This window comes from Euprymna scolopes, chromosome 46 (genome assembly GCF_053919585.1).
Source record: "Euprymna scolopes isolate OS-2025 chromosome 46, ASM5391958v1, whole genome shotgun sequence".
Taxonomy (NCBI): domain Eukaryota; kingdom Metazoa; phylum Mollusca; class Cephalopoda; order Sepiida; family Sepiolidae; genus Euprymna; species Euprymna scolopes.
The window spans coordinates 72,525,540-72,545,928 of NC_136527.1; the positions used below are offsets into that span (position 1 = coordinate 72,525,540).

Consider the following 20,389-nt stretch of genomic DNA (forward strand, 5'->3'; position numbering starts at 1 on the left):
TCAGTATTAACCTGAAAAAGGGTTGATATGCCGTAAAACAAAAACAACCAACATGTCATGCATATAAACCGATTAAAAATTAAAAATAAACTAAGATGAATGTACAAAATTTATAACGATTTTTTCAATTTTTACCCCTTAAATACTATTTTAACAATTTTTACCCCTTAAATACTATTTTAACAATTTTTACCCCTTAAATACTATTTTAACAATTTTTAACCATTAAATACTATTTTAACAATTTTTATCCCTTAAATACTATTTTAACAATTTTTACCCCTTAAATACTATTTTAACAATTTTTACCCCTTAAATACTATTTTAACAATTTTTACCCATTAAATACTATTTTAACAATTTTTACCCATTAAATACTATTTTAACAATTTTTACCCCTTAAATACTATTTTAACAGTTTTTACATCTTAAATACTATTTTAACAATTTTTACCCCTTAAATACTATTTTAACAATTTTTACCCCTTAAATACTATTTTAACAATTTTTACCCCTTAAATACTATTTTAACAATTTTTACCCCTTAAATACTATTTTAACAATTTTTACCCCTTAAATACTATTTTAACAATTTTTACCCCTTAAATACTATTTTAACAATTTTTACCCCTTAAATACTATTTTAACAATTTTTACCCATTAAATACTATTTTAACAATTTTTACCCCTTAAATACTATTTTAACAATTTTTACCCCTTAAATACTAATTTAACAATTTTTACCCATTAAATACTATTTTAACAATTTTTACCCATTAAATACTATTTTAACAATTTAGCTAAAGAGCCATAAAAGAATGGACTGTAAAAAATCCAGTCATTTGAGGCTCCTATCGCCACTCTGTGACTAAGTAAGCCTCTGGCCGGCTTTGGGTAGGATTGAAACCGCTATCTTCAGACAATGGTCATCTGGAACCGTAGAGATTCAACATCTCTATTAACTGCGCCACAATAATGATGATTTTTTTAGCTTTATTAAAGATTCGGGCTTGTTGACAAAAACTTTTTCCTTTAGATATCTCCACAATAGGTGCATCTCTAGGTGTGTCAGAAATTCTGATACACCTAGTGCATCTCTCACATTGAAATGTCTTCGATCGGTTCTTTGGGTTTGAATTATTGAGCCTTCATGTTGATAGTAAAATTGTACAAACTTTGTACATTGGATGATACTGAATTTTTCCATAATTAATTTTCAGGATATAAAAAAAAAAATATTAAGAAATTGACAAAATGCTTACAAATAAAAGAGTTATTTAAAATTAAAATGGGTCAGTGACTTTTGGCCCACCCAGTATATAGACAGAGATGCTTCACTCCAATGGCTCAAAAGGGGGAGGCTTCCATTTGATGGTTTACAAACAAATGCCCATTGCAGGTTCTGCCAGTCAGCAATTGAGAGCCTGGATGCTAAACCTTATTGGCAGATGGTCTTTACACTGTCTGCCACAAACATTTATAGTTTCGCAAAATTCTAAATTGAAACGTCACAAGGACCTACACTATGAAACTTAACCATAATGGGAACAATATCTGATTATATATATATATATATATATATATATATATATATATATATAGCGGGTGTTTGGAGGTGTGTGTGTGTTAAAAAAATAATGTTGGCGGGGTGTTTGGAGGTGTAAAAGAAGAAAAAAAAGTTTTGGTAGGAAGGTAGGATTGAACCCCCGATGCCTTGACGTGAAGGTGGAAACAAAAGGGGGAAAAAGGCGAGAGATCTAACCCTCTTGGCCACGAGAGAAAAGGAATTGATAAGTGTGTTAAATTAAGGTTTATAAAGTAAAATATACAGGTGCGAGGAAGTGGCGTGATGTTTGACCTAGTTTTGCGCTGCAAGCCAGTTACTGTTTTCCCTGCTTTTCAAAGACGCTGCAAGCTGATAAAAGTCAGACAAATTAAATACACCCGCGACCACCATTCTTAAGTCGTAGATATAAAAAGTTTTAAGAAGGAGCGAGCCGAGTGAGAAGGCCGACGAAAAAAGCCTTTTGCGGACATACACAAAAAGCATACACACACACGAAAGGGAAAAAAAGCCAACTACCTAACCATCTCAGCCACGAGGGGAGAGGAATTGATGAACATGTTCAGTTAAGCTTTATAAAATGGAATATGCAGGTGCAAGCTGATAAAGTCAGGCAAATTAAATACACACGCGACCTCCATTCTTAAGTCATAGATATTACGATTTAGACGTGATATAAAAAGTTTTAAGGTGCAAGACATACACAAAAAGCGAACATACATACATACACACACATTTTTGCTTTTATATATATATATATAGATTTTTAATATTTTTTTTAACTCAACAGGGTTAAATATAAAATTATTTGTAAGGAAAACACGTTAAAATAAGTTAAAATAAAAAAATATTGTTGACCTTGTGTATGCTTTGAAGAGCAGCAGTGGCTTTTAATTTAGGACTAAAGACAGTCCTGGACGGCCATGAAATAGGTAATGAAATAGATTTTTTTAAACTGGAAGTCAGAAACCAGCTGAATTGTTTAAACACCCAAGCAAGCTGATTTGAGTTTTATAATTATATAGATATACAAGCACGTTTTTTTTTTTGTTGTTGTTGTTGTACGTACAATTTTATTTCATGTAAAAAAAAAAAAATAATAATTAATGTTTTTCAGACGCTCAAAACAATGATGGATCAGGATTAAATAACAGTGGAGAAAGCACCATTAATTTTCCCAATCCTTTCAGAGACGCAAGTCAAGGTAAGTAACATTTCTTCAATGTACATTCAAATTAACATCAACTCCTCCTCCTCCTCCTCCTCCTCATCTACAACAGGAATCCATGAAGGTAAGCAAGTCAAACAACTCTAGTGAAGCTGGTGCCTTTAGAGGTGAAGGGTGGAAGAGAGACCAAGTTTGAATTCCTGACATCATCAATCAGCTGAGGAATAATGAAATCATCATCCATGTCTTCGTGTCGTCATTCCAGCAACTGATGTTTTGATCATCTGACAACCGTATTGTAGTCAGCTAGAAAGCGGACTAGCGTAATAGAGTTCCACAGGTGGGCAGTTGTTCTAGAAAAGGAATTTGTGGAATTTGTTTTTAGATTTAGTCATTTGGTCATGCATCAAGTACATCACCAACATGACCTCCCACAACACTAAAGCCATCCTGATCGCCGCCATCTGCCTGCCAGCACGTGTAGAAAAGTTCTGGACCTGTATTGAGGCAATGATTGAAGCTAAAGGTGGCTACATTGAATAGATATCAGCTCTACTACATAATCAAGTTACCTGAATTGATTTTTTTCAATAAAAGTTTTAAAATAAAGTTGTAGTGTTGTTTCCTTTAGGGCAACAAACAATAATTTAAAAATAGGTTTGACCTCTAAAGTCTGACATAAGATGAGAATCAGACAATCACAGTCACAGTTAGAGATGAGAGTCGGACAGCGACTCTAGTGAAGCTGATACCGTTAGAGGTGAAGGGTGGAAGAGAGATCATATAGCTATATAAGTTTGAATTCCTGACATCATCAATCGGCTGATGAATAAAGAAATAATCTAATATTCTGTAACTGTTTATCTTCGTGTTGTCATTCCACAAACTGAAAGAAACTTTGTTCATGGAATTTTTTTTTAGATTTAGACATAGATAGGGAGTAAAAGAAATTGTTGATAGTGGTTGGAGCTAGAGGAATGCTTTTGTGAAGGTTTGGAAAGGGGGGGGGAGGCTGTAGATTGAAGCTCAACTGAACACTTGCCATGAAAATATCAATAGAGCAGGGACAGGTTCGCTACTACATAATAAAGTTACCTGAATTGATTTTTTTTTTCAATAAAAGTTTTAAAATAAAGTTTTTTCTTTAGAGCAACAATTTTATCGTTCCACTCTGTATGTTGTTGAAAAAATAGTCAAAAGTCAAACACTATAAAAAATGGTCCGCGAGTGCAAATAGAAATCGATTAAAAGTAAAAAAAAAAAAACAACAGAGAACTGATGACACTTAAATAAACTTTGATGTTTTCAGATGCTCAAGATAATGAAGAACCAGGATCAAATAAAAGTGAAGAAAACGTCAACAGTTTGTTCAATCTTTGCAATCAAGGTAGGTAACTCTTTTTAAATCCACATTAACTGTTGTAAAATAAAATTAGTTAACACCTAAGTGAGATTGCGAAAAAAATACTTCCTTTACAACCTTCTTCTCAGGCTTGACCTTCACTCCTGATCTTAAATGGAACACATACATAAAGTCTGTTGCCAAGGTCGCTGGAAAGATGGTGGGATCCTTCTACCGCTCCAGAAGATATCTCACTACTTATGCAATTCTCTATCTATATAAGAGCCAAGTACGTCCAAGGATGGAATACTGTTGCCACATCTGAGCAGGAGCTGCTAGAAAGGACTTGTCCTGCCTTGATAGAGTTCAAAATAGACTTTGTAGCCTCGTAGGAGATGTCCTTTTCTCTTCCTTGCAACCTCTATCTCACAGAAGAGATGTTGCGAGTTTGTCTCTGATGTATCGTTATTTTCATGGAAAGTGTTCGACTGAGCTTCAATCTATGATCCCCCCTCGCAAAACTTTCACAAGAAACACTCGTCTAGCTGTAAACACTATCAATAATTCCCCCCACTCTTTATCTGTGCCTAAACCTAAACGTAGATTCTATGAACAAAGCTTTTTTCTTAGAACTGCACGCCTGTGGAATTGTCTTCCGTTTTCCTGCTTTCCGGCTGACTACAATATGGATGTCTTCAAGTCTAACGTAAATAAGTTCTTGATGAGCCGTTCCATATAAGTTATCAACTTTACCAAATTTTCATTACTAATGATTACTATAATGTCCAATTTCTACTGTACACTCTTTAACCCTTATCCTTGAGTGGCCTCTTGGCCTTGATAATGTGGTGATGCCTATGTAAAAAAAAAAAAAAAAAATTAAGCGTAGTCAATCCAACCGATACAATGACTTGTGAAAATGCCGACGCAAAAACTGACCCTTCTTTGTAGAAAACTGCCCAGTTGAGGAATTAATGCTTTTGGCCAATTTTTTGATATTTGTCATCTGAAGGATCGAGCTTGAAAATGATACCAGTCTGGTTAAGTTCCGATGTGTCTGTCGAAAGGTTTTGTGGGACACACAAACACACACACATACACACACACACACACACACACACACACATTTTGCCTATTATATATTTGACTAGCGGGGGTACCCGGCATTGCCCGGGTGTTTGGAGGTGTGTGTGGTTACCCGGGTGTTTGTGTCGGGGAGGGGGAGGGGGGGGGGGGTAAAATAAAAAAGAAAGTTTTGGATGGTAAGTATGAAGGATCGAACCCGAACCCTTGAGGCAAAGTTGGAAATTAAAGTGTGAACAAAAAACGTGTGACGTTAACCACTGGGTCATCACGAAATACTAACGGAAACACGTTTGAATTTATTTAAGTATTTAGAATTGGCAGGTGCCCGTTTTAATGACTTAATGAGGTCAACTTTGACTGCGGGGCCGTTTTTATTTACTGCGGGAACGCTTTTTTATTTATTTTTTTTTTGTTTCCCCAAGATGTTGGGGGGGGGGACCAGCTCCCCATAACAAGGGGATTGTTCAAATTGAATAGCAATTGTCTGATATAAGGAGAAACTCCACATTGATCAAAGCTGATTGCTTTTGGACGTTTCCGGCGATCGTACCGGGAACGGTGTCTTAAGCTCCGTTTTACTTTTATCATTATACGAAAAAGCTTAATGCACATGCAGCGATCGAAAATTGTTGAATATTTATCTTTTCAAAGTCGGGCAATTAAATAGACAGGCGATTCCGGTTGTTAACTCGTAGATATTATCATTTAGGCACGATATTAAAAGTTTTAAGAAGTTGTGAGGCGACCGATCGGTTCTCGGAAAGAAGCCTTTCTTGGACATACACGAAAACGCACACACACACATTTTCGCTTTTATATTTATAGATGAATCTTCCTCTATTAATATAAATATCCACCAAACTATTGTTAGTTTTGGATGAAAGAAGAGCCTCCTCAGCCTCAGCACTTACACTTTAGTAAGTTAACACTTTAGTCAGTTAACCTGGAAAAGTTCAAGTTTATGTAATCTGTTTTGATTGAAGTTCAATTTACAATTCAAGTTCAAGTTTATGTAATTTGTTTCGATTGAGGTTCAATTTACAATTCAAGTTCAAGTTTATGTAATTTGTTTCGATTGAGGTTCAATTTACAATTCAAGTTCAAGTTTATGTAATTTGTTTCAATTCCAGCATTAATACCATGAGTTTCTGATTTCTGTCCATCAACCACTACTCTTATGAACCTATCAGAGAGAAATGATTTAATAATTGAAAAGACATTTCCAGCTATACCATAGTTGGAGATCTTGTGAAGTAGACCTTTATGTCATACCTTAAGAGATTTAAGCGCAGAGTAATTATAGAATTGAAATATTGTTCATATATTAGTGTAAGAATAGGATAAAATGTTATGGTACGTTTCAAAATGATGTTAGGAATTAAGATACAGTTAGATGTGCAATCTCTGGACATTTGAGTCAATACGGGGAAAATTATGTATAAATTCAATATAGATTTAAGTAACGGTATAACTATGATCGAAGTACATACTTTATTGAAGTTGAAACTAGGATCAGAGCATTGATGATGTAAAGATAGAAGCTTTGTTTGAGATGTATTAAAAGAAACCAGCCACTTTTTCCCCATTGTACCACGTGCTCAAGATCAGAGGAGAGAGAATCAGAGAGAACTTTGTCATTTATGGCCTTTGATGTGCTGCCATAGATGGTAGTGTCATCAGCAAAAATGTCTACGTTACAATAACATTTTTATTATTAAAAGTCAGTTTTATTTATTGGAAATTTAAAATCAATAAACTTTTTTTTAAAAATCACTTTTATTTACTGGAGATTTCTAATCAATAAAATTTTTATTAAAAATCATTTTTATTTACTGGAAATTTAAAATCAATAAAATTTTTATTATTAAAAATCAGTTTTATTTACTGGAAATTTAAAATCAATAAAATTTTTATTAAAAATCAGTTTTATTTACTGGAAATTAAAAATCAATAAAATTTTTATTATTAAAAATCAGTTTTATTTACTGGAAATTTAAAATCAATAAAATTTTTATTATTAAAAATCAGTTTTATTTACTGGAAATTTAAAATCAATAAAATTTTTATTATTAAAAATCGGTTTAATTTACTGGAAATTTAAAATCAATAAGATTTTTATTATTAAAAATCAGTTTTATTTACTGGAAATTTAAAATCAATAAAATTTTAATTAAAAATCGGTTTAATTTACTGGAAATTTAAAATCAATAAAAATTTTATTATTAAAAATCAGTTTTATTTACTGGAAATTTAAAATCAATAACATTTTTATTATTAAAAATCAGGTTTATTTACTGGAAATTTATAATCAATAAAATTTTTATTATTAAAAATCAGTTTTATTTACTGGAAATTTATAATCAATAAAATTTTTATTAAAAATCAGTTTTATTTACTGGAAATTTAAAATCAATAAAATTTTTATTATTAAAAATCAGTTTTGTTTACTGGAAATTTAAAATCAATAAAAATTTTATTAAAAATCAGTTTTATTTACTGGAAATTTAAAATCAATAAAAAATTTTATTATTAAATATCAGTTTTGTTTACTGGAAATTTAAAATCAATAAAAAATTTTATTATTAAATATCAGTTTTATTTACTGGAAATTTAAAATCAATAAAAAATTTTATTATTAAAAATCAGTTTTATTTACTGGAAATTTAAAATCAATAAAATTTTTATTATTAAAAATCAGTTTTATTTACTGGAAATTTAAAATCAATAAAATTTTTATTATTAAAAATCAGTTTTATTTACTGGAAATTTAAAATCAATAAAATTTTTATTATTAAAAGTCAGTTTTATTTACTGGAAATTTAAAATCAATAACATTTTTTATTAAAAATCAGTTTTATTTACTGGAAATTTAAAATCAATAAAATTTTTATTATTAAAAATCAGTTTTATTTACTGGAAATTTAAAATCAATAAAATTTTTATTATTAAAAATCAGTTTTATTTACTGGAAATTTAAAATCAATAAAATTTTTATTATTAAAAATTAGTTTTGTTTACTGGAAATTTAAAATCAATAAAAATTTTATTAAAAATCAGTTTTATTTACTGGAAATTTAAAATCAATAAAAAATTTTATTATTAAATATCAGTTTTGTTTACTGGAAATTTAAAATCAATAAAAAATTTTATTATTAAATATCAGTTTTATTTACTGGAAATTTAAAATCAATAAAAAATTTTATTATTAAAAATCAGTTTTATTTACTGGAAATTTAAAATCAATAAAATTTTTATTATTAAAAATCAGTGTTATTTACTGGAAATTTAAAATCAATAAAATTTTTATTATTAAAAATCAGTTTTATTTATCGGAAATTTAAAATCAATAAAATTTTTATTATTAAAAATCAGGTTTATTTACCGAAATTTAAAATCAATAAAATTTTTATTATTAAAAATCAGTTTTATTTACTGGAAATTTAAAATCAATAAAATTTTTATTATTAAAAATCAGGTTTATTTACTGGAAATTTAAAATCAATAACATTTTTTATTAAAAATCAGTTTTATTTACTGGAAATTTAAAATCAATAAGATTTTTATCATTAAAGATCAGTTTTATTTATCGGAAATTTAAAATCAATAAAATTTTTATTATTAAAAATCAGTTTTATTTACCGAAATTTAAAATCAATAAAATTTTTATTATTAAAAATAAGTTTTATTTACTGGAAATTTAAAATCAATAACATTTTTATTAAAAATCAGTTTTATTTACTTGAAATTTTATATCAATAACATTTTTTATTAAAAATCAGTTTTATTTACTGGAAATTTAAAATCAATAAAATTTTTATTATTGCTACCACCAGTGAAAGATTTTCTTAAGAACAAAATCAAAATAAAAAAAATAATCAGAGCAATCTTTTTTGGCTTCGGAAAATAGGAACAAAATTTTTTTCAAACAGTTCCGATTTTTCACATTACCGATTCTGATTAATCGTCTTAACACTACAAAGAATGTTAATGTTATTCTGATGACGTCATGAAACAGCGATAAAATCTCTCATTTCAAGACTATCAAGCATGTGTACACAGTGTGATGGTGTATGGAAGTGAAACCTGGCCAGTGAGGATTGAGGATATGTGTTGCATGAAGCAAAATGAGATTGTTATGATGGATATCTAACATGGGTTCTAAAGACAGGCTTAGATCTGAGGACCTCAGAGGAAGATCAAATCTGTATTTTTTTTTTTCATTTTTCTTAAACTTTTTCTTCTAGGGGATGGGACATCCAACCAGATGTCTGACATTTACCCCTATTTTAGTGAGTCCAACCAAGAGATCTTTTCAGGATTCTAGCCGTCCCTTTCAGTGCAATCGTTTGTATTTCACTTGCACTTGGTTCACCGGGTATGCTTGCTATGTACTTTTTAAAGTTCTTTTTCATAAGCCCAGTTGCTCCTATGATGACTGGTATAATTGAAACGTCTTTTAATTTCCAATTTCGTTTCATATCATACATAAGCCCTTGATACTTTGTTATCTTTTCCCTCTCAGCTCTGTTAAGTCCTGTATCATTGGGTACACTGACCTCTATTACGGTCGCTTTTTTGTTTGCTCTGTCCCAAATCCCTATATCTGGTTTAACAGCTGCGTTTTCTAGATATGTAGCAGTAGGGATTATGTAGTCATAGTGAATAGTGTAGTTGTCATTCCCAACTGTTTGTTCGGGTATAATGTACAGTACAAGAGGGTGTGTGCATAACATGAGACTTCCTTGGTTTGATCACATTTAAATATTTGGGTCGGTAGATGCAACTTGAGGTAGCAGGGTTTATGACATTGATATAATATTGATGTTTTTTAGGAAACTTCCTTTTAATATGTCTTATTTTTTTTTCACATTTCAAAATGTTGATAAGGTAAATTAGTTCTATGATCATTATTCCCCATTTTACTGGGATTTCATTCACAATAATGATGGTTCATTAATTGCTATTACCACACTTAAAATACAATCGCTCACTAGATTGTATTTCTCCTCTTGATCCCTCTTGATTATTGTGGAGTTGAATATAATAGTCAAAGAAGCAAGCGCCCACCTGTGTGTGCTTTGTGTGGCTGTACAAATCCCCTTCAAGTGGGATCTGAGAGAGATTAAAATTCAACATAGATGGCGGCCATAGTTTTATTAGGTGTGGTCTTGTGGAATCGCACAAAATCACACCGCCGATCACACACATATGCAAATGAAATGCAGTCAGTTTGTTTAATAAAAAAAAACTTGTTAGCAGAGGTGAGAGGGACAGATGCGTACTTGAAGTTGAGAGAGAAAATTATAAACTTTTTGTTTTTGTTTTTTTCTCCAAAATACCAACCCATTAAACTGCAATTGTGTATCCAATTTGGACATTGTATATTTGTTTAAAAAGTTTTAGTAATCGCCTAAAACTAATTTAGTTTATTTAGAAGCACGTTTTTTGTTCTACATACAATTTTATTTATAAAAAAACAGTTTAAAAACCGAAAATAAGTCACTGATATAAATATTGATGTTTTCAGCTGCTCAAAACAACAATGAACCACGATTAAATACTAGCGAAGAAAACGCCAACAATTTTCTCGATGCTTTCAGAGATGTAACTGGAAGTCAAGGTAGGTAACTTTTCTTAAATTTAGATTCAAATTAACATGATAAATGCCCCCTTTTTATCTTCACCCCCCCACACTGTTGTTTTAATTAATAACTTTTGTTAATTGTGAAATAAATAAAGTCAGCATACCTTTTCTTCTTTAAATACTTTGTACAATATGACAAAATATGACAATATGACAAAATGTACAATATAACAATATGATAATATGTACAATATGACAATATGACAAAATGTACAATATGACAAAATATACAATATGACAAAATGTACAATATAACAATATGATAATATGTACAATATGACAATATGACAAAATGTACAATATGACAAAATATACAATATGACAAAATGTACAATATAACAATATGATAATATGTACAATATGACAATATGACAAAATGTACAATATGACAAAATATACAATATGACAAAATGTACAATATAACAATATGATAATATGTACAATATGACAATATGACAAAATGTACAATATGACAAAATATACAATATAACAATATGATAATATGTACAATATGACAATATGATAATATGTACAATATGACAATATGACAAAATGTACAATATGACAATATGATAATATGTACAATATGACAATATGATAATATGTACAATATGACAATATGACAATATGTACAATATGACAATATGACAATATGTACAATATGTACAATATGACAATATGTACAATATAACAATATGACAATATGTACAATATGACAATATGATAATATGTACAATATGACAATATGACAATATGTACAATATGATAATATGTACAATATGACAATATGACAATATGTACAATATGTACAATATGACAATATGTACAATATAACAATATGATAATATGTACAATATGACAATATGATAATATGTACAATATGACAATATGATAATATGTACAATATGACAATATGTACAATATGTACAATATGACAATATGTACAATATAACAATATGACAATATGTACAATATGACAATATGATAATATGTACAATATGACAATATGTACAATATGTACAATATGACAATATGACAATATGTACAATATGACAATATGATAATATGTACAATATGACAATATGACAATATGTACAATATGTACAATATGACAATATGTACAATATAACAATATGATAATATGTACAATATGACAATATGATAATATGTACAATATGACAATATGATAATATGTACAATATGACAATATGTACAATATGTACAATATGACAATATGTACAATATAACAATATGACAATATGTACAATATGACAATATGATAATATGTACAATATGACAATATGACAATATGTACAATATGTACAATATGACAATATGTACAATATAACAATATGATAATATGTACAATATGACAATATGATAATATGTACAATATAACAATATGACAATATGTACAATATGTACAATATGACAATATGTACAATATAACAATATGATAATATGTACAATATGACAATATGATAATATGTACAATATGACAATATGTACAATATGTACAATATGACAATATGTACAATATGACAATATGACAATATGTACAATATAACAATATGATAATATGTACAATATGTACAATATGACAATATGTACAATATGACAATATGATAATATGTACAATATGACAATATGACAAAATGTACAATATAACAATATGATAATATGTACAATATGACAATATGACAAAATGTACAATATGTACAATATGACAAAATGTACAATATAACAATATGATAATATGTACAATATGACAATATGACAAAATGTACAATATGACAAAATATATAATATTACAAAATGTACAATATAACAATATGATAATATGTACAATATGACAATATGTACAATATGTACAATATGACAATATGTACAATATGACAATATGTACAATATGACAATATGTACAATATGACAATATGTACAATATGACCAAATTTACAATATGACAATATGACAATACTAGCGAAGAACGCCAACAATTTTCTCGATGCTTTCAAAGATGTAACTGGAAGTCAAGTTAGGTAACTTTTCTTAAATTTAGATTCAAATTAACATGATAAATGCCCCCTTTTTATCTTCACCTTCCCTACAACAAAAATTTTATGTTATACTAGCAGGAAGACCCGACGTTGCCCGGGATGTAATGATGCTCAACAAAAGTTTTGGCTAGACGAGTGTTTTTTGTGAAAGTTTGGCGAGGGGGGACCATAGATTGAAGCTCAGACGAGCACTTGTCATGAAAGTAACGATAAAGCAGAGAAAGGCGCGCATCATCTCTTCTGTGGGAAAGAGGGTGCAGGGAAGAGAAACGGGCATCCGTACTAAGCTACGAAGTCTATTTTGAACTCTATAAAGGCAGGATAAGCTGCTTCTAGCAGCTCCTGCCCAGATGTGGTAACAGTACTCCATCATTGAACGTACTTGGCTTTTATATAAGTAGAGAATTGCATCAACAGTGAGATATCTACTGAAGCGGTAGAAGGATTATTTTACCAGCGACCTTGGCAACAGACAATGTACGTGTTCCATTTCAGATCAGGAGTAAAGGTTAAGCCCAGAAGCTTGTCAACATTTAAGTGATAATAAATAAAATCAATATAACTGGCAGAACCCGTGGAAATTCCATGGTGGTTGAAAATTTTTAAAACACATTATAAAAAAATTAATAAAAATAAAGTAAAGCAAATAATGTTGAATTTAAAACAGATTTTTAAGTAAATTCTTTTTTAACCTATTAAACTTAATTGGTTCGTTGGTTGTTTTTGTTTTACGGCATATCAACCCTTTTCAGGTTATTTAATGCCGAATCCAAAGATTTTGAAGAAACATTTTTTTTAATAGAATATATTTGCTGTTTTCAAGTCGGTTTCTATTTAACCCATAGTTGGGACCCTAACAGATACTACCACTCCGGGTCAGAGTGGACCTGGGAGCAGTGGTAATTAAAGGGTGGCTCCACACTCCCCAAAGCCCGCAAGCTGGGGCCTCACCACTGGATATAGTTTAAGGTCATATCCAGGACCCCCATTGAGGGACTTTTACCCTCTGCAGGGGGGGGGCAGTCGGTGTATTCTAATGCCCCACCGACAGGGAAATTTTAAACTTAAAAAGAATTAATCTAAAAAATTTACATTATTTTCAATGAAAATTCAACACACAACACATTGTTTTGTCTTTTTTTTTACTAATTTGTAATATAGATATTAATTCGCTTTCGCATTTTTTTAAATTTTAAAAAGAATCTATAATTAATAAATTTTAAAAAGAATCTATAATTAATAAATTTTAAAAAGAATCTATAATTAATAAATTTTAAAAAGAATCTATAATTAATAAAATTTAAAAAGAATCTATAATTAATAAATTTTAAAAAGAATCTACAATTAATAAATTTTAAAAAGAATCTATAATTAATAAAATTTTAAAAATAATCTATAATTAATAAATTTTAAAAAGAATCTATAATTAATAAATTTTAAAAAGAATCTATAATTAATAAAATTTTAAAAAGAATCTATAATTAATAAATTTTAAAAAGAATCTATAATTAATAAATTTAAAAAGAATCTATAATTAATAAATTTTAAAAAGAATCTATAATTAATAAATTTTAAAAAGAATCTACAATTAATAAATTTTAAAAAGAATCTATAATTAATAAAATTTTAAAAAGAATCTATAATTAATAAATTTTTAAAAAGAATCTATAATTAATAAATTTTAAAAAGAATCTATAATTAATAAAATTTTAAAAAGAATCTATAATTAATGAAATTTAAAAAGAATCTATAATTAATAAAATTTTAAAAAGAATCTATAATTAATAAAATTTTAAAAAGAATCTATAATTAATAAATTTTCAAAAGAATCTATAATTAATAAAATTTAAAAAGAATCTATAATTAATAAATTTTAAAAAGAATCTATAATTAATAAATTTTAAAACGAATCTATAATTAATAAATTTTAAAACGAATCTATAATTAATAAATTTTAAAACGAATCTATAATTAATAAATTTTAAAAAGAATCTATAATTAATAAATTTTAAAAAGAATCTATAATTAATAAATGTTAAAACGAATCTATAATTAATAAATTTTAAAACGAACCTATAATTAATAAATTTTAAAACGAGTCTATAATTAATAAATTTTAAAAAGAATCTATAATTAATAAATTTTAAAAAGAATCTATAATTAATAAATTTTAAAAAGAATCTATAATTAATAAATTTTAAAAAGAATCTATAATTAATAAATTTTAAAAAGAATCTATAATTAATAAATTTTAAAAAGAATCTATAATTAATAAATGTTAAAACGAATCTATAATAATTAAATGTTAAAACGAATCTATAATTAATAAATGTTAAAACGAATCTATAATTAATAAATGTTAAAACGAATCTATAATTAATAAATTTTAAAAAGAATCTATAATTAATAAATTTTAAAAAGAATCTATAATTAATAAATTTTAAAACGAATCTATAATTAATAAATTTTAAAACGAATCTATAATTAATAAATTTTAAAACGAATCTATAATTAATAAATTTTAAAAAGAATCTATAATTAATAAATTTTAAAAAGAATCTATAATTAATAAATGTTAAAACGAATCTATAATTAATAAATGTTAAAACGAATCTATAATTAATAAATGTTAAAAAGAATCTATAATTAATAAATTTTAAAAAGAATCTATAATTAATAAATGTTAAAAAGAATCTATAATTAATAAATTTTAAAAAGAATCTATAATTAATAAAATTTTAAAAAGAATCTATAATTAATAAATTTTAAAAAGAATCTATAATTAATAAATTTTAAAAAGAATCTATAATTAATAAATGTTAAAACGAATCTATAATTAATAAATGTTAAAACGAATCTATAATTAATAAATGTTAAAAAGAATCTATAATTAATAAATGTTAAAACGAATCTATAATTAATAAATTTTAAAAAGAATCTATAATTAATAAATGTTAAAACGAATCTATAATTAATAAATTTTAAAAAGAATCGATAATTAATAAATTTTAAAACGAATCTATAATTAATAAATTTTAAAACGAATCTATAATTAATAAATTTTAAAAAGAATCTATAATTAATAAATTTTAAAAAGAATCTATAATTAATAAATGTTAAAACGAATCTATAATTAATAAATTGTAAAAAGAATCTATAATTAATAAATTTTAAAAAGAATCTATAATTAATAAATTTTAAAAAGAATCTATAATTAATAAATGTTAAAACGAATCTATAATTAATAAATGTTAAAACGAATCTATAATTAATAAATTTTAAAAAGAATCTATAATTAATAAATTTTAAAACTAATCTATAATTAATAAATTTTAAAAAGAATCTATAATTAATAAATTTTAAAAAGAATCTATAATTAATAAATGTTAAAAAGAATCTATAATTAATAAATTTTAAAAAGAATCTATAATTAATAAATTTTAAAAAGAATCTATAATTAATAAATGTTAAAACGAATCTATAATTAATAAATGTTAAAACGAATCTATAATTAATAAATTTTAAAAAGAATCTATAATTAATAAATTTTAAAACTAATCTATAATTAATAAATTTTAAAAAGAATCTATAATTAATAAATTTTAAAAAGAATCTATAATTAATAAATTTTAAAAAGAATCTATAATTAATAAATGTTAAAAAGAATCTATAATTAATAAATTTTAAAAAGAATCTATAATTAATAAATTTTAAAAAGAATCTATAATTAATAAATTTTAAAACGAATCTATAATTAATAAATTTTAAAAAGAATCTATAATTAATAAATTTTAAAAAGAATCTATAATTAATAAAATTTTAAAAAGAATCTATAATTAATAAATTTTAAAAAGAATCTATAATTAATAAATTGTAAAAAGAATCTATAATTAATAAATTTTAAAAAGAATCTATAATTAATAAATTTTAAAAAGAATCTATAATAAATGTTAAAACGAATCTATAATTAATAAATGTTAAAACGAATCTATAATTAATAAATTGTAAAAAGAATCTATAATTAATAAATTTTAAAACGAATCTATAATTAATAAATTTTAAAAAGAATCTATAATTAATAAATTTTAAAAAGAATCTATAATTAATAAATTTTAAAAAGAATCTATAATTAATAAATGTTAAAACGAATCTATAATTAATAAATGTTAAAACGAATCTATAATTAATAAATTTTAAAAAGAATCTATAATTAATAAATTTTAAAAAGAATCTATAATTAATAAATTTTAAAAAGAATCTATAATTAATAAATGTTAAAACGAATCTATAATTAATAAATTTTCAAAAGAATCTATAATTAATAAATTTTAAAACGAATCTATAATTAATAAATTTTAAAAAGAATCTATAATTAATAAATTTTAAAACGAATCTATAATTAATAAATTTTAAAACGAATCTATAATTAATAAATTTTAAAAAGAATCTATAATTAATAAATTTTAAAAAGAATCTATAATTAATAAATGTTAAAACGAATCTATAATTAATAAATGTTAAAACGAATCTATAATTAATAAATGTTAAAAAGAATCTATAATTAATAAATTTTAAAAAGAATCTATAATTAATAAATTTTAAAAAGAATCTATAATTAATAAATTTTAAAAAGAATCTATAATTAATAAAATTTTAAAAAGAATCTATAATTAATAAATTTTAAAAAGAATCTATAATTAATAAATGTTAAAAAGAATCTATAATTAATAAATGTTAAAACGAATCTATAATAATTAAATGTTAAAACGAATCTATAATTAATAAATGTTAAAAAGAATCTATAATTAATAAATGTTAAAACGAATCTATAATTAATAAATTGTAAAAAGAATCTATAATTAATAAATTTTAAAACGAATCTATAATTAATAAAATTTTAAAAAGAATCTATAATTAATAAATTTTAAAACGAATCTATAATTAATAAATTTTAAAACTAATCTATAATTAATAAATTTTAAAACGAATCTATAATTAATAAATTTTAAAAAGAATCTATAATTAATAAATTTTAAAACGAATCTATAATTAATAAATTTTAAAAAGAATCTATAATTAATAAATTTTAAAAAGAATCTATAATTAATAAAATTTTAAAAAGAATCTATAATTAATAAATGTTAAAAAGAATCTATAATTAATAAATTTTAAAAAGAATCTATAATTAATAAATTTTAAAAAGAATCTATAATTAATAAATTGTAAAAAGAATCTATAATTAATAAATTTTAAAAAGAATCTATAATTAATAAATTTTAAAAAGAATCTATAATTAATAAATTTTAAAAAGAATCTATAATTAATAAATTTTAAAAAGAATCTATAATTAATAAATGTTAAAACGAATCTATAATTAATAAATGTTAAAACGAATCTATAATTAATAAATTGTAAAAAGAATCTATAATTAATAAATTTTAAAACGAATCTATAATTAATAAATTTTAAAACGAATCTATAATTAATAAATTTTAAAACGAATCTATAATTAATAAATTTTAAAAAGAATCTATAATTAATAAATTTTAAAAAGAATCTATAATTAATAAATGTTAAAACGAATCTATAATTAATAAATTTTAAAACGAATCTATAATTAATAAATTTTAAGAAGAATCTATAATTAATAAATTTTAAAAGAATCTATAATTAATAAATGTTAAAACGAATCTATAATTAATAAATGTTAAAAAGAATCTATAATTAATAAATTTTAAAAAGAATCTATAATTAATAAATTTTAAAAAGAATCTATAATTAATAAATTTTAAAAAGAATCTATAATTAATAAAATTTTAAAAAGAATCTATAATTAATAAATTTTAAAAAGAATCTATAATTAATAAATGTTAAAACGAATCTATAATTAATAAATTTTAAAAAGAATCGATAATTAATAAATTTTAAAACGAATCTATAATTAATAAATTTTAAAACGAATCTATAATTAATAAATTTTAAAAAGAATCTATAATTAATAAATTTTAAAAAGAATCTATAATTAATAAATGTTAAAACGAATCTATAATTAATAAATTGTAAAAAGAATCTATAATTAATAAATTTTAAAAAGAATCTATAATTAATAAATTTTAAAAAGAATCTATAATTAATAAATGTTAAAACGAATCTATAATTAATAAATGTTAAAACGAATCTATAATTAATAAATTTTAAAAAGAATCTATAATTAATAAATTTTAAAACTAATCTATAATTAATAAATTTTAAAAAGAATCTATAATTAATAAATTTTAAAAAGAATCTATAATTAATAAATGTTAAAAAGAATCTATAATTAATAAATTTTAAAAAGAATCTATAATTAATAAATTTTAAAAAGAATCTATAATTAATAAATGTTAAAACGAATCTATAATTAATAAATGTTAAAACGAATCTATAATTAATAAATTTTAAAAAGAATCTATAATTAATAAATTTTAAAACTAATCTATAATTAATAAATTTTAAAAAGAATCTATAATTAATAAATTTTAAAAAGAATCTATAATTAATAAATTTTAAAAAGAATCTATAATTAATAAATGTTAAAAAGAATCTATAATTAATAAATTTTAAAAAGAATCTATAATTAATAAATTTTAAAAAGAATCTATAATTAATAAATTTTAAAACGAATCTATAATTAATAAATTTTAAAAAGAATCTATAATTAATAAATTTTAAAAAGAATCTATAATTAATAAAATTTTAAAAAGAATCTATAATTAATAAATTTTAAAAAGAATCTATAATTAATAAATTGTAAAAAGAATCTATAATTAATAAATTTTAAAAAGAATCTATAATTAATAAATTTTAAAAAGAATCTATAATAAATGTTAAAACGAATCTATAATTAATAAATGTTAAAACGAATCTATAATTAATAAATTGTAAAAAGAATCTATAATTAATAAATTTTAAAACGAATCTATAATTAATAAATTTTTAAAAGAATCTATAATTAATAAATTTTAAAAAGAATCTATAATTAATAAATTTTAAAAAGAATCTATAATTAATAAATGTTAAAACGAATCCATAATTAATAAATGTTAAAACGAATCTATAATTAATAAATTTTAAAAAGAATCTATAATTAATAAATTTTAAAAAGAATCTATAATTAATAAATTTTAAAAAGAATCTATAATTAATAAATGTTAAAACGAATCTATAATTAATAAATTTTCAAAAGAATCTATAATTAATAAATTTTAAAACGAATCTATAATTAATAAATTTTAAAAAGAATCTATAATTAATAAATTTTAAAACGAATCTATAATTAATAAATTTTAAAACGAATCTATAATTAATAAATTTTAAAAAGAATCTATAATTAATAAATTTTAAAAAGAATCTATAATTAATAAATGTTAAAACGAATCTATAATTAATAAATGTTAAAACGAATATATAATTAATAAATGTTAAAAAGAATCTATAATTAATAAATTTTAAAAAGAATCTATAATTAATAAATTTTAAAAAGAATCTA

The 20,389-nt window shown here is 23.5% G+C and overlaps 1 protein-coding gene across 5 annotated transcripts in view; it reads left to right on the forward strand.

The window, feature by feature from the left end:
- Window positions 1–20,389, forward strand: part of LOC145270429 (uncharacterized) — a 101,147-nt gene that overhangs the window by 49,402 nt on the left and 31,356 nt on the right. For 4 of the 5 annotated variants that reach the window (XM_080126072.1, XM_080126075.1, XM_080126073.1 and 1 more), the window contains 3 exons: window positions 2,682–2,768; window positions 4,042–4,119; window positions 10,688–10,780. In XM_080126072.1, coding sequence (XP_079982198.1) covers window positions 2,682–2,768; window positions 4,042–4,119; window positions 10,688–10,780 — 258 coding nt within the window. The remainder of the gene's footprint in view (window positions 1–2,681; window positions 2,769–4,041; window positions 4,120–10,687; window positions 10,781–20,389) is intronic. The other variant, XM_080126074.1, reaches the window with a different exon arrangement.